The sequence below is a fragment of the Sus scrofa genome, chromosome 14 (genome assembly GCF_000003025.6).
Source record: "Sus scrofa isolate TJ Tabasco breed Duroc chromosome 14, Sscrofa11.1, whole genome shotgun sequence".
NCBI lineage: Eukaryota > Metazoa > Chordata > Mammalia > Artiodactyla > Suidae > Sus > Sus scrofa.
The window spans coordinates 48347231-48362141 of record NC_010456.5 but is presented as its reverse complement, the minus strand read 5'-3'; the positions used below and the strand labels follow the sequence as shown (position 1 = coordinate 48362141).

Genomic DNA, 14911 nt, shown 5'->3' with positions numbered 1-14911 from the left:
AAGAAGATAGACTCAAAAGGGCTCATACTGCATGATTCCATGTGTGTTGAATGTCCAGACTTGGCAGAACCATAGAGGCAGAAGGTAGATAAGTAGTTGCCAGGTGCTGGAATTAGGGATGGTGGTGGGGTTTCCTTAAGAATATGCTAAAATCCTTTGAACTATACACTTTAAGAGGGTGAATTTTAGGCCCACTGTTGCCTGCATGCAAGAAGAGCCTGCAGGTGCTCCAGCACAGGACCAGGGGTGTTGTACCTACTGGCCACCAGGCCCTACCACATCTTCCAGGTGCCAGACCTGCCATGGCCAGGCAGATGCAGCAACTTGCTCTGGGGACCACAGGGGCATGGTCCTCACAGGAGACACTGGGGACTGGGGCTTAATCTCTGAGCAAGCCCCTTGGAGCTGCAGGGGTTTTTTCTTTTTTCTTTCTTTCTTTCTTTCTTTTTTTTTTTTTTTTGCACCATATGGAAGTTCCTGGGATAGGGGTCGAATCAGAGCTACACCTGAGGCCTTTGCCACAGCCACAGCAACACAGGCTTCTTTACCCATTGAACGAGACCAGGGAATAAACCCATGTCCTCATGGAGACAACGTCAGGTCCTTAACCCACTGAGCCACAATGGGAACTCCAGAGTTGCAGTTTTGTTAGGACAAGAATAGCAGTCTTACTTCTGCATTGTCTCAAGATGCTTCTTACTCCCCCCCACACACACACTTTTTTTAAGTTTTATTGAATTACAGTTGATTTGCAGTGTTGTTCACTTCATGGCTCAACAGTTAATGAGCCCGACTAGAATCCACAAGGATGGGGGTTCAATCCCTGTCCTCACTCAGTGAGTTAAGGATCTAGTGTTGCCGTGAGCTGTGGTGTAAATTGCAGACATGGCTCAAATCTGGCATTGATGTGGCAGTGGCGTAGGCTGGCAGCTATAGCTCTGATTTGACCCCTAGCTTGGGAATCTCCATATGCTGTGGATGTGGCCCTAAAAAGACCAAAAAAAAAAAAAAAAAAAAGCCCAATAAGCAAAGTAGCTGTCATTTATTGGAAATCACTGTGAAAAATCTTATCCTTGTTATTATTTATGTATGTGTCTATAAGCATCGTCTTTGCTAAATTGAACTAAACTAAATCTCAATTAAAATTTTCAAAAAGGGAGTTCCTGTCATGGTGCAGCAGAAGCAAATCCAGCTAGGAGCCATGAGGTTACGGGTTCAATCCCTACCCTGCTGAGCAGGTTAAGGATCCGGTGTTGTTGTGAGCTTTGGCGTAGGTCGCAGATGGAGCTCAGATCTGACGTTGCTGTGGCTGTGGTATAGGCTGGCAGCTGTAGCTCTGATTCGACCCCTACCTAGCCTGGGAGCCTCCATATGCTGTGGGTGTGGCCCTAAAAAGTTAAAAAAAAAAAATTTTTTTTTTTTTTTCAGAAAGTCAAGAAGAAGAAACTAAAACAATACCAAAATGTTAATTGCTATGCTCTACAGTCTCTCCTTTTCTTATCTGAAACAGGTTTAAAGCACAGAAACTTTGCAGTGATTTTTTTTTATGATAAAGTTTTTATGCTCCCTGAAAATAAGTTTCTACTGAAATAAATGTGGTGACCTAAGGATTAAAGCTGTTATCTTTTGCATAGTACCAAAAATTGACAATGAAAAATGAATTGAGTACACGTAAAAACAAGTAATAAGGTGACTTTCATGATATGTGAACCAAGGCTCCTTGAAGACTGGTCTGGGACAGGAGATGTACAAAATGAATGTAGACTTTTTTTTTTTTTTTTTTTTGGTCTTTTTGCCTTTTCTAGAGCCGCTCCCGCAGCATATGGAAGTTCCTAGGCTAGGGGTCTAATCTGAGCTGTAGCCGCCGGCCTACACCAGAGGCACAGCAAGCAGGATCCGAGCCGCGTCTGCAACCTACACCACAGCTCACGGCAACACCGGATCCTTAACCCACTGAGCCAAGGCCAGGGACCAAACCCGCAACCTCATGGTTCCTAGTCGGATTCATTAACCACTGCGCCACAATGGGAACTCCCGAATGTAGACTGTCTTATATCAGAAAGTGATGAAGACCTCAAAGCTGGCTAGGGTCATGTCGAAGAGAGGCAGGAACCAATTTGAAGACACCCCTACTGGCCACAGATGAGGCAGTCTGAGCATCAAAGGAATAATAACTGCATAGATTAAAGCACGTCAAATATGTTTTGGTCCAATAGTTCACAATAATGCTTTTTTAAAAATACTACTCACTGGGAGTTCCTTCTGTGGTGCAATATGATCAGTGGCATCTTTGCAGCGCCAGGATGCAGGTTCAATCCCCAGCCCAGCACAGTGGGTTAAAAGATTCAGTATTGCTGCAAGTGCAGCTTAGATCTGATCCCTGACCCAGGAACTCCATATACCACAGGGGACCAAAAAAGAAAAAATAAACAACTCACTGGCTATGTTTAGACAATACTGGGGAAACGGTTCATTGCTTTGGAAACTGGTAAATAAAGGAAAAGAACCAAGCATACAATCTGTTTTTTCCAATGCTAACTGTATTTCAGGGTTACTAAGTCATGGACAAGCATGAAATTTCTTTAGGTAGAAGAATTCTATCAAAAGAATGGTAGATTGTCACCATTTACAGCCCTAAAGAACTAATATTTATATTCTATGTTTACCAGTGGCTCCTAGGACATAAAAAGGGTGACAGCCAAGTATCACCGTCTAGAAGTCTTTCTTTCAGAAAACACAATCAACTATACTTTAATAAGAAAAAATATGTGCACCAAAAAAAAAAAGTTTCTGTTGTAGCTCAATAGTAATGAACCTGACTAGCATCCATGAGGACATGGGTTCGATCCCTGGCCTTACTTGGTGGGTTAAGGATCCAACGTTGCCATGAGCTGTGGTGTAGGTCACAGACATGTCTCAGATCCCGAGTTGCTGTGGCTATGGTATAGGCTAGCAGCTACAGTTCTGATTTGACCCCTGGCCTGGGAACTTCCATATGCTGAAGGTGCAGCCCTAAAAAAGACGAGAAAAGAAAAAAGAAAACCTGGAACACCTAATCTGATTATATGTCTGTATCTAATAATCAGTCCATAGGAAGTACTATAGTAATTTCTCATGTTTGGATCAGAGGAACAAGTTAAATGATGCCATCGGGATGTAGTTAAGAAGGTCTAGACTAGGAGAACCATAGACCAAGTGGCCTGGTTTCTTAAGTTAAAAAATTACAAAATAAAAAGGCAAAATAGAACACTACTAACATATAAACTAGGATAGTATTTATCAGATCTAGAAGTTCCAGGGACCTTGTATTGTTTGGGAGAAGAGTAAAAATATCAATGCACTTGGGTGTCTAAGTTATATATGCTCACTAAAATTCTTTCCAATTGCTAAGAGAACAGAATAGCGTATACTTTTCAACCCATGAAAGGAGGCTAAATTAATGAGAAGAAAAGGAACATTGAAGAAATAGGACAAAAAGAAGCTGTAATTTAAGATAATAGGTACAAATCAAGTTTTATCACTCCCTGTAAATATAACTGGAGTAAATTTCACAAAGGTGAAGATTGGCAGCCTGTAAAGGAAAATCCAATCCTCTTGTTCTCCTGAGATAATCTAAAGTCACAGGAAGGTTGAAAATAAAAGAATGGAAAGGCTAGAGCTGGGAAAAGAATCTTTTGTCTTTCTTAACAGAGCATGAATTTTTTTTCTCTTTTTAGGTTAAAGAAAAAGGAGTTTAGTTTAGAAGAAATATATACCAACAAGAATTATAAATCTCCTCCTGCAAACAGGTAGGTACATAAGTAGGAGACAGGAGGTTGGGAGGGCAGAGGGCTTCTGAAATGATCGATGTAAATCTGTCTCTCTCTCTCTCTTTTTTTTTTTTTTTTGCTTTTTTATGGCTGCACCTGCAACATATGAAAGTCTCCAGGCTAGGGGTTGAATCAGAGCTGCAGCTACCAGTCTACTCCACAGCCACAGCAACACCAGATCTAAGCAGTGTCATTGACCTACACCACAGCTCACAGCAGCACTGGACCCTTAACCTCCTGAGCGAGGCCAGAGATCGAACCTGCATCCTCATGGATACTAGTCAGGTTCTTAACCCACTGTGCCACAACAGAAACTCCATGTCTTTTTGCTTCAGAAAGGGTTTTATGTTCAGTTCTTCCAATATCCGGTCTTGAAAATAACTGGAATTAGTATTTTTAGTTCCTGGCATTTGAACTGGTGGTAGAGTGGGAACAAAATGTGTCAGGTTATTTTGCGTTTTAGTTTGTACTTGGATTTTTAGCAAATAAGCCACAGTCCTCAGGACTGATCATCACTGATCTTCAAATATGACTCCAAACCAAAAGCATTTCACGTGGCTACCTTTTGGTCTCAATTCAGCTTCAGTCATCGAACGTTTATTAAATTCCTGTCTTGTCCAGGATGTAGACAGAGAGTTCTATCTCACAAGATGAACATTTGCTCTAAGACATTTGTACAAGACTGTTCATTGCAGCATTGCTAAATAATAGGAAAGGATTGGAAACAACTTAAAGTATCCATTAATAGGGTTCTGCTTAAGTTCTGATCCATCCTAATAATGGGATATACTGCATAGCCTTTTTTTTTTTTTTTTTTTTTTTTTTTTTGTCTTTTGTCTTTTTTTAGGGCCACACCCGAAGCATATGGAGATTCCCAGGCTAGGGATCTAATCCAAGCTGTTGCTGCCAGCCATAGCCACAGCCACACCAGCGGTGCCAGACCTGAGCCGCGTCTGCGACCTACACCACAGCTCATGGCAATGCCAGATCCTTAATGCACTGAGCGAGGCCAGGGATCGAACCCACAACCTCATGGTTCCTAGTCAGATTCATTTCTGCTGAGCCACCACGGGAACTCCTACATAGCCATTTAAAAGAATGAATCAGATGCCTGTGTACCCAGTTGGGGCAATCTTAAAGGTTATTGATTGGTCAGAGAAGCACAGTACAAAAGACAGTGCAGGTAGTTTGCTGCCATTTGAGTGAGGGAAAAACCAAAGTGTTGGGTAGATGCCATGGGTCAGCGAACTACAGACCAGATTCAGCCAGCAACCCATTTCCTTCTCTTTGTCCTTCCTTCCTCCCTCCTTTCCTTTCTTCCTTGCCTGTGAAGTAAGAATGGTTTCTATGCTTTTAAAGGATTGTTTAAAACACCAAAAAGAATATGTAGCAGGGACCTTTGTGGCTTGTTAATTTTAATATAATATGTTTACCATCTGGCCCTCTGCACAAAAGCGTGGCCTCTGATGCTCTGTGTGTACATATGGGCATCTGGACATTGAATGACTGGGAGGGCGCACCAAGCTTGATTACTGGTGTTGCGCATGGGGGTGGGAGGTCTCTTACTTTTGTTCTTTACCCCTCTGTCCAATTTTAATTTTTTCACTGTATGCTCTAATACATATTCCTATCTCTCGTGTGTGTATGTCAAAAAAATATGCAGGCAGAGGAAATAGCTGCGTCAGGAGCTGTTAAGCCTCAGCAGCCACTGACTGGAAGGACTGGTGGCCACATGTTGGTGATTATTCTGTGCTTCACCCTTAGGTGTTTAGAGACCATCTTTGAGGAACCTAAGGAACGGAATGGAACGCTTATCTCAATCAGCCAACAGAAGAGGAAGCGAGTTCTGGAATTCCAGGATTTCACAGTCCCACGGAAGAGGCGGGCTCGTGGTAAGGTCAAGGTGGCAGGCAGCTTTACCCGGGCCCAGAAGGCGGCGCTGCAGAGTCGAGAGCTGGATGCTCTTCTGCTGCAGAAACTAATGGAACTGGAGACCTTCTTTGCCAAGGAAGAGGAGCAGGAGCAATCGTCTGGTTGTTGAGAAGCTATTCAGATTGGGGGTTTGATTTTAGACTTTCCAGGCCTCCTTGGAAGAGGTTGCCTAACTTTGCCCTACCGCCCAAACCACTCAAAATGCAGTCTATGGGTTTTTACCTATTTCAAGGTGCAGCCTTTTTAGGAACTGGTGAAGGAAGGTCCTCTAACTTGTACTGCTGAGAATAGAACCTCAGGAATGCTCCCTTTCTCCTGGAAATGGTCCTGAATGATGTCGGCCTCTTCCCCCCACTCTGCCATCCACGGAGGAGGACACAACGTCCCTTCAGTAACACTAGGATTCCAAGGACTCACAACATTTGCACGTCCATGTGAAAGTTCCACGTTTACAGTGGTGCTAGACCAAGATTATTTAGAGACGTCGTGGCCTAGGGAGTGGACCTGGCAAGCTGTCCTGCGTGGTCTCACCAGCTCATTTCAGTGGTTGAGGAAAGATGAGCTGTTGTGTTTTCTAATCCTTTGAGTCTGTCCAGAAACAGGTGTGTGTGTGTGCGTGTGTGTGTGTGGCTTCTTCCCATCATTTCCTCCCCTCTGTGACTGGGTCACTAGTGCCAGAGGAGCCCGTCCAGGCCCCATTCAAAGTAAGTTGCACTTTTTAATGTTGTGGTGTTATTTTCATTTTTTAATTTCCTTTTTTTTTTTAATTGCTGCATGTTTGGAGCCTTTAAATGTGATTTTAAAACAATATTTTTAAGACATTAAGGAGAAAGACAATACATGTCTTCAGAACCCACAATAGGCATTTACCCCAGCATGTCTGTGTGTGCTGTGGGATGGCCAAGAGCCACTTTCCCAGTCCTGCCTTCAAGTGGCTCCCTCCCCACCTCTGACCCCTAGTGTGACTCATTAGATGGAGCCCTTTTCTCATCTGGGTTCTCTTCCTAGCCCACTAAGTAGGTGTATTTATTTTAATGATGGAAGTAAGAGCAGGTTTCTCTCCCAGTCATTTAAAAAGTGCAAAGGTGGGGTGTGGTCTTAATGGGTTTTATCTGTAGTGGTGGCCCTTGACAGAGGTGGGCATGACAGCCCTGGTGGTGATGGAGGTGGACCCAGAGCGTTCGCAGCTGCCAGAGCAGCCTGTTCCAGTGTGGGGGTGGGGGGACGCTGGGCCAGGGTCCAGGGTTCTGGCCCAGCAATGTGTTCTTTTTTTTTTTTTTTGTCTTTTTGCCATTTTTCTTGGGCCGCTCCCGCGGCATATGGAGGTTCCCAGGCTAGGGGTTGAATCGGAGCTGTAGCCACCGGCCTACACCAGAGCCATAGCAACGCGGGATCCGAGCCGCGTCTGCAACCTACACCACAGCTCACGGCAACGCTGGATCGTTAACCCACTGAATAAGGGCAGGGACCAAACCCGCAACCTCATGGTTCCTAGTCGGATTCATTAACCACTGCACCATGACGGGAACTCCAGCAATGTGTTCTTGAGACTGGATCACAAAGTTCTTGGCCAGCCCTCTGAGGGCACCTCACTATACCCGGGCTCCTATGTCAGACCTGCTGGAAGTTGTGTAGAAGGCCAGACCATTCACTGAGTTTCCCCATTTGTGCCTGTGGGAGTCTGTGGGCAGAAAGATGGGAAGGATGCTGTGAGTTGGCATGCCTGGAGCTTTCATTCCTCCCCACTCTCAGCCTGTGTGCCCTCGCCCTGCCTGCCCTCTTCACCTTCCTGGTGTTTTATCTTGTGCGCTGTCCCCAAATAAGAGTGCAGAGACTTCACGTTCCTTGGCTGGTGAGTGGGATGCGAAGCCCAGCTTTGGGACACTGGTCACCTCTCCCATCCTCCTAGGAGCCACTGCAGCAGGCAGAGACATTTTTGAGTCAGTCTGTCAGAGGAGTGAGCAAGTGCCGTTCTAGAGTGTCCCCTGGGTTCCTTTTGTTCCCCTGTTTGTCAGAGGGTTGGGGGATGGGGTGGGGTGGGGGTCTCTATGTGCCTTTCCTTTGCAGGTTGACAGTCTGCCACACCGGGGCAGAAAAGCTGACAGTGCAAGAAAAAGTGCCATGTCTGTCTTGTAGGCCCACTGCCTCAGACACAGCATTTAGTAAGGGAAGTCCACACCTGGTCATCGTGGAGGCCTCTATGGCCACAGCCACGTAGCATTAGAGGAGAGCCACATTTCTACACCAGCTCTAAATGATGCTGCCATTGCATCCACGCTATTCAGACTGTATAGATTCGGCCTGTTTCACCTTGATACCACTCCCTTCCTGGGACAGGGTCCTTAGACATGAATGGCTGGCTTTTTGCTTATGGGAGTGGAATGAATTTGTGCCCTTTTACAAACATCTCTAGGGAGCTCCTGCCTGAAGCTTGCAGACTCCCAATGAATCAGCAGAGCCCTGTTTGCCAGCTCCATCGCCAGTGTAGATGTGGCATTAACGTGGAAAACCTTGTTATCCTGCAGAGTAAAGTTGAGGCGGGCGCAGCTGTGGTATCACCAACATTTTGGCAATGCAGTTCAGGTTTGCCCCATTGCAGGCATGGCAAAGGAGGGCCAGGAGTGGTGATTTGGAACATTGGCATCTGGAAAGGGAAGCTTGGAGGAAGCGGAGGCCTGGGTTTCTTCCTTGTCCTGGGGAGTGTAGGAGAAAGCTCCTCTGAGGCCAGCCTTCTCCCTGTAAGTCTTCATCTGCCTCTGGCTACAGCCCTTCCTCCAGAGTTAAGAAGGGGCCCCTGCTGCAAACTTGAAGTTGCTACATCAGGTTCTAGTCCTGCTCAACCACACCTGTCTTAAGTCCACTTATCACCGGCCTAGCTAGCTGTAGCGCCGTCTGTGGACCTGGAAACCGAGCTGCTGCCTACCTCGGGAGACAGCTGCTGGGCTGCCGCCTGCCTAGAGCTACAGCAAGTCTGCGTCTGGGGTGGGAGTTGGTATAATTTCCGAGTATGGGAGCTTCCCACCTCAAGTGGTAGGGAGTTGTGGTTAACTGTAACTTCTTCAGTGCTTACTCTCAACTCCAGAGATTAAGTGTTTTAACATGGGAAAGAGAGGAGAAATCTCAGGTCAATCAGGGTTCTGCCTGTCGGCTTTTCACTGAAACTTTGAACCATGGTTTTTTTCCATCTGTCAGTTTTTATATTTGCCTCCTCATCCATTCCCACCTTCCCCTTCCTCCTTGTGTCTTTTGGTTTCCATTTCCACTTCATTTCTCTCTTAGTTTAAATGTACCTCATCATTTGTTAAAGCAGATTATGTCCCCCTTTTCTTACTGACCTTACTCTAAGAGCTGCAGCTGGGGGGAGGTACAGTGGAGAGACGTGTAGCGTTTGCCTTACCTGGAGCCTGAAGAGCTCAGAAACTTATGCTGTGAATCCCAAAACGCAGCGCTCCTCCAAGAGCTGTGAAAATCATGATACTTTGTCACAATTTTGCCTGAGAAGGTCTTTTGCGCAGGCGTCAGAGCCAACCTGAGGTAAATTCCAGGTCCCACCCTCTGGGCTTCCCCCTGGGGCTCATTCCCAGCCCACTGGCCTAGAGTAACACAGTGCGTGCTGAGCTGGGCAGCTGGTCCCAGGCTGGTGTGGCCTAATGGGGCACAGAGCCGGTGCTCCACATCCAGGCTGGGATCTCATCTCACAATCAATACTGTGTACGTTAAGATCCGCGAAAGACCAACTTTTAGGCCAAGGTACTTTTCTCCCATTCCCTGGGGGGAGAGTGTGCAGTTGGTGCTTTCTTTAATTCCCTCGTTGTGTTTTGCTTCTGTTGGCTTCGCCCCCGGGATCATGGAAAGGGCCTCCGAAGCACCACACTGGGGCTGGCTATATCCCAGGTCAAAGGAACTGGCGGAGGTGTGGAGTGTCCTCTCCCAGATTCAAGCAAGGGGAGGGCTCCTGACCACAACTGAACTTACTATATAAAAAACTGGCTGGGGAGAAAGGCTTAATTCTACTAAAATCAAAGTTAATACCACCATCTTGCCACAAATTGAGCCGCAAGGGCTATATATTTTGACTATGAAGGGAGCACCCCCGAGTAGCCCATCTAGCACAGCGCACTCTCAGATCAGGTGCCTGTTCATTGTGTGTCTTCACGAGCCCCTCTCTGGTGCTGAATTGGATTTTACTTCTTGGTGAGAAGCCTCAGCACCTCCTTGGGCTGGTCTGGGCCAGTAAATAGCTGCCTGAAGTGTTTATATTTTATCATGGTCAATAGTTCAGTGAAATGTGTACATTTTTGGTAACATGGGCATACATAATGCCCCTGCAATTCCTTTTCTGTTTGGTAGTTTGTGACTCTAAAATTCCCACTGTTATGTGTGTTAATTTATGAAAATAAAAAAAAAAATTGGGGGGGACCTTTCAAATAACTCTCAAGGCTGTTATTTTATTCTCACGGCTTCGTAATAAGTTAACATTTTATCTGTAAGATCGCGAAGTTGTTTTTTTGTTTTTTGTTTTTTGTTTTTTTTTTTTTTTTTTTTTTTTTTGTCTTTTTGCTATTTCTTTGGGCCGCTCCCGCGGCATATGGAGGTTCCCAGGCTAGGGGTCTAATCAGAGCTGTAGCCACTGGCCTACGCCAGAGCCACAGCTCACAGCAACGCCGGATCGTTAACCCACTGAGCAAGGGCAGGGACCGAACCCGCAACCTCATGGTTCCTAGTCGGATTCGTTAACCACTGCGCCACGACGGGAACTCCAGCGAAGTTGTTTTTTTAATAGTCATTCCGAAGTTATCTATCACAAGCTTTATCCCTTTCATAGTGGTACCATTCCTGAGGACTGTCTTGAGCTCAGAACGTGTGTAGAATTCCACCTTTAGGGGCCCTTTTGAGCCTGTAGTGGAGCTTTTTAAATTTTCTTAGAGATGACAGATCATCTCTTGTGAGGGAATCTGGTATTTGGAAACAGCCAAGACTCATCCAGATTCAAGTCACAGCCAGTTAAGTTGGGTAGTACTGCGAGCAAGTACTTTAGTGTGACTTAAAAAAAATTTTTTTTTCTAATTTTTATGGCCACACCTGCAGCATATGGAAATTCCTGTGCCAGGGGTTGAATCAAAACTGCAGCTTCTGGCCTACATCACCCCCCAGCAGCACTGGGTCCGAGCTGCATCTGTGACCTGTGCCCCCAGCTTGCAGCAGTGCCAGAGCCTTAGCCCACTGAGTGAGGCCAGGGATCAAACAGTCCTCATGGGTACTAGGTGGGTTTGTTACCACTGAGCCACAATGGGAACTCCCCTAGTGTGATTTTTTTTTTTTTTTTTTTTTTTTTTTGTCTTTTTGTCTTTTTGCTATTTCTTTGGGCCGCTCCCGCGGCATATGGAGGTTCCCAGGCTAGGGGTCCAATCGGAGCTGTAGCCACCGGCCTATGCCAGAGCCACAGCAACGCGGGATCCGAGCCACGTCTGCAACCTACGCCACAGCTCACGGCAACACCGGATCGTTAACCCACTGAGCAAGGGCAGGGACCGAACCCGCAACCTCATGGTTCCTAGTTGGATTCGTTAACCACTGCGCCACGACGGGAACTCCTCCAAACCCGCATCTTCATGGATACTAGTCGGATTCGTTTCTGCTGTGCCACAACAGGAAATTCTATTTTTAGGTTCTTTGTATACATTTATTCAGCATCATGATCAGACTATTACATTTAGCAATCAATACCATGGATGCCCAAAAAGATTTATATTAAAACACTTCGTTGGAATGCTTTACACTTAAACACAGAACAGAAACTAAACTGTTATACAATTAGTCACAAATACAGTCCTCACATTTTTTTTACCCATTTACATAATATTGTCTAAAACATGTTTTCTTTGTAGCCACTGTCCCTGCCACCTCTGGCTGAGTTCACAGATCTGTTGCAACCTGTATCTTTCCTGTCACTCTTCTAGCTCTCCTCTCTTGGCAATAATTTAAAAAATTCTGGAGTTCCCTGTGGTGCAGTAGGTTGAGGATTTGGCATTGTCACTGCGGAAGCTCAGGTCATTCCTGTAGCGAAGGTTCAATCCCTAGCCCAGGCACTTCTACATGCCACAGGTTCAGCTAAGGTGAAAAGAAAAATCTGTCATTGGCATACTTACTGCTGGAACTGCCATAGCCACCCTGATGTCATGTTTTGGCAAAGTACTGGCTTCCAACACTGCAGGGGCCAGAACTTCTGTCTCCAAAGTTTCCTCTTTTCATGGGTCCAGAATTTGAAGGTTGATCATTATAACTGCCAAAATCATCCACACTTCTGCCATCTCCAAAACGGCCAGAACTTCTGTCTCCAAAGTTTCCTCTTTTCATGGGTCCAGAATTTGAAGGTTGATCATTATAACTGCCAAAATCATCCACACTTCTGCCATCTCCAAAACGGCTAAATCATTACCAAATCCCTCCCTACTGTCGTTGTATCCACCACCAGCGTCACCTCAACCACTGAAGTTTTCCTCAACACCAAAGTTGTCATTCCCACCAAAATCACCTCCACAAGCACCACCAAAGTTTCCAAAACCACTTTGCGCTCTGGCTGGCTGAAGCACTGGCCATTTCTTATAGGGCTTTCCTTTCTTCTCCCTGGTGGTCCTTCACAGTATAGTATTTCTAGTTTGTGGAGTCAGTCATAAAAGGTCACAAAGGCAAAGCCTTTTCTTATCAGTTATGATTTCAGTCACTTCGGTTCTCCCACACTGTCCAAAATAATCTCATGGGTGATGTTCCTCGATGTCATCTTTAATGCCACCACCAGAAATCTTTTTCACAGTGAAATGGGCACCCAGTCCTTGAAAGTCTCCTCTGGAGACAGCCTTCTTTGGTTCTACAACTCTTCCATCCATCTGATGTGGCCTTGCATTCCCGGCTGCACCTACTTTTTCCACGGTGACGTATGTGAGAAACCCAGAGCCCCGAGAGCATTTGGTGGCCAGATCTCTCACCACCACCTGGGCCATGAGTGTTCTGCATGGCTCAAAATCCATCCTCAGGCTTTTCCATGAAGAGCTTCTGCAGCTGCTCCAGCTCTTTGGGAGACTGACTTAGACATAGTAGCAGAAGGGGGACTGAACAGTGCTTACTCTCCAGCACCCATGGGCAGAAAGGATTTGTGTGTGTGTATGTATGTGTATATATATATATATACACAAGTCCCATACTTAGCATGTACTCTTTAGCATTTTCGTTACTTCAGTCAACATTTTTTGAGATTTTCTCAAGTGGATGTACAGAGAAGTGGGTCTTGTCTTTTCATTGCTATAGAGTAGATCATCATAGAAAGATAGTTGGGAAATGTCTCCACCAGTAAGGACTTGGAGAGACATTTCAGTCCATTGGAAGAGACCTGGAATTGTCTGGAGACCTCTGTATCAGGAAAGCAAAGGTCAAATTGGGTTCTTTAGAAAAGGACTTTCCAATTAAGTATAATGAACATAAGCACATAATTACAGCAAAAATGTCAAAGTCTTGGTATCTCCTCTTGGCCTCAGAAGAAAAAGAATCTTAGAAGTAGGAGGCTAGGAGCTCCCGTTGTGGCGCAGTGGTTAACGAATCCGACTAGGAACCATGAGGTTGCGGGTTCGGTCCCTGCCCTTGCTCAGTGGGTTAACGATCCGGCGTTGCCGTGAGCTGTGGTGTAGGTCGCAGACGCGGCTCGGATCCCACATTGCTGTGGCTCTGGCGTAGGCCGGTGGCTACAGCTCCAATTCAACCCCTAGCCTGGGAACCTCCATATGCCACGGGAGCGGCCCAAGAAATAGCAACAACAACAACAACAAAAGACAAAAAGACAAAAAAAAAAAAAAAAAAAAAAGAAGTAGGAGGCTTACATTATTCTCATTTGGCAAATTGCCTCATTTCCCTGTGATGTTCCAGGTGGGTATGATGAGATAAGTGATACATCTGTCAACTCCAAAACTCAGGAAACTTTTCTTTCTTTTTTTTTTTTTTTTTTTTTTTTGCTTTTAGAGCCGCACTTGTGGCATATGGAGGTTCCCAGCCTAGGGGTTGGATTGGAGCTACAGCTGCCAACCTATACCATAGCCACAGAAATGCCAGATCCTGTAACCCACTGAGCAAGTCCAAGGATCAAACCCACATCTTCATGGATACTAGTCGGGTTCATAACCGCTGAACCACAACGGGAACTACCGAGCAAGATTTTTTAAATTATACATTTTTAAGGAATTCCTGGAGTTCATGTTGTGACTCAGCCGGTTAAGAGCCCCACTAGTATCCATGAGGATACAGGTTCAATCCCTAGCTTCACTCAGTGGGCTAGGGATCCAGTGTTGGCACAAGCTGCAGCATAGGTCACAGATGTGACCTGAGTCCTGCGTTGCTGTGGCTGTGGCATAGGCATCAACTGCAGCTTCTATCTGACCCCTGGCCCAGGAACTTCTGTACTCAGTAGGTGTGTCCATAAAAAGAAAAAAGAAACTGTCTAGAATATATAAAGAAATCTTACAACTCAATAATAATGAGACAGATAACCCAATTCAAAAATAGGCAAAGTATCTAAATATTTCTCTAAGGAAGATGTGCAAATGACCAATGGGCACATGAAAAGTTTCTCAGCATCATTGGTCATCAGAGAAATGCAAATCAAAACCACCGTGAAATATCACTTCACACCCATTAGGTTGGGTATGATGATAGTAATTTTTTTTTTTTTTTTTTTTTTTTTTTTGCCACCCTACAGCATACGGAGTTCCCAGTCCAGGGATCAGATCAAAACTGTAGTTGCAATGCCAGATCCTTTAACCAACTGCTCTGGGCTGGAGATTGAACCTGCATCCTGGTGCTGTAGAGATGCCATCGATCCTGATGTGCCACATCAGGAACTCCTGATAGTAATTTTGAAAGGACAGAAAATAACAAGTGTTGGTGAGGATGTGGAGAAATTGAAAAATTCATACTCTGCTGATGGGAATGTAAAATGGTGCTGCCACTTTGGAAAACCATGTGTCAATTCCTCAAACAAACTGTACAACCCAGCTATTCCACTCCAAGGTATATACACAAGAGAAGTGAAACTGTTAAGTCCCTACAATGAACTGTATATGAATGTCTATAGCAACATTTTTCATAATTGCTAAAAGGTAGAAATGACCCATATGTCTACAGTT

At 45.3% G+C, this 14911-nt stretch overlaps 1 protein-coding gene and 1 pseudogene across 11 annotated transcripts in view; one reads left to right on the top strand and one right to left on the bottom strand.

Annotated features, from left to right (window-relative positions):
• Nucleotides 1–10172, top strand: part of PRR14L (proline rich 14 like) — a 66272-nt gene extending 56100 nt beyond the window's left edge. For 8 of the 11 annotated variants that reach the window (XM_005670868.3, XM_021073919.1, XM_021073915.1 and 5 more), the window contains 2 exons: nt 3717–3788; nt 5574–10150. In XM_005670868.3, coding sequence (XP_005670925.2) covers nt 3717–3788; nt 5574–5850 — 349 coding nt within the window. In that variant the 3' untranslated portion in view covers nt 5851–10150. Of the gene's footprint in view, nt 1–3716; nt 3789–5573 lie in introns of all 11 variants that reach the window. The other 3 variants (XM_021073914.1, XM_001925039.4, XR_001300925.2) reach the window with 2 other exon arrangements.
• On the bottom strand, nt 11565–13335 carry LOC110256845 (annotated as a pseudogene).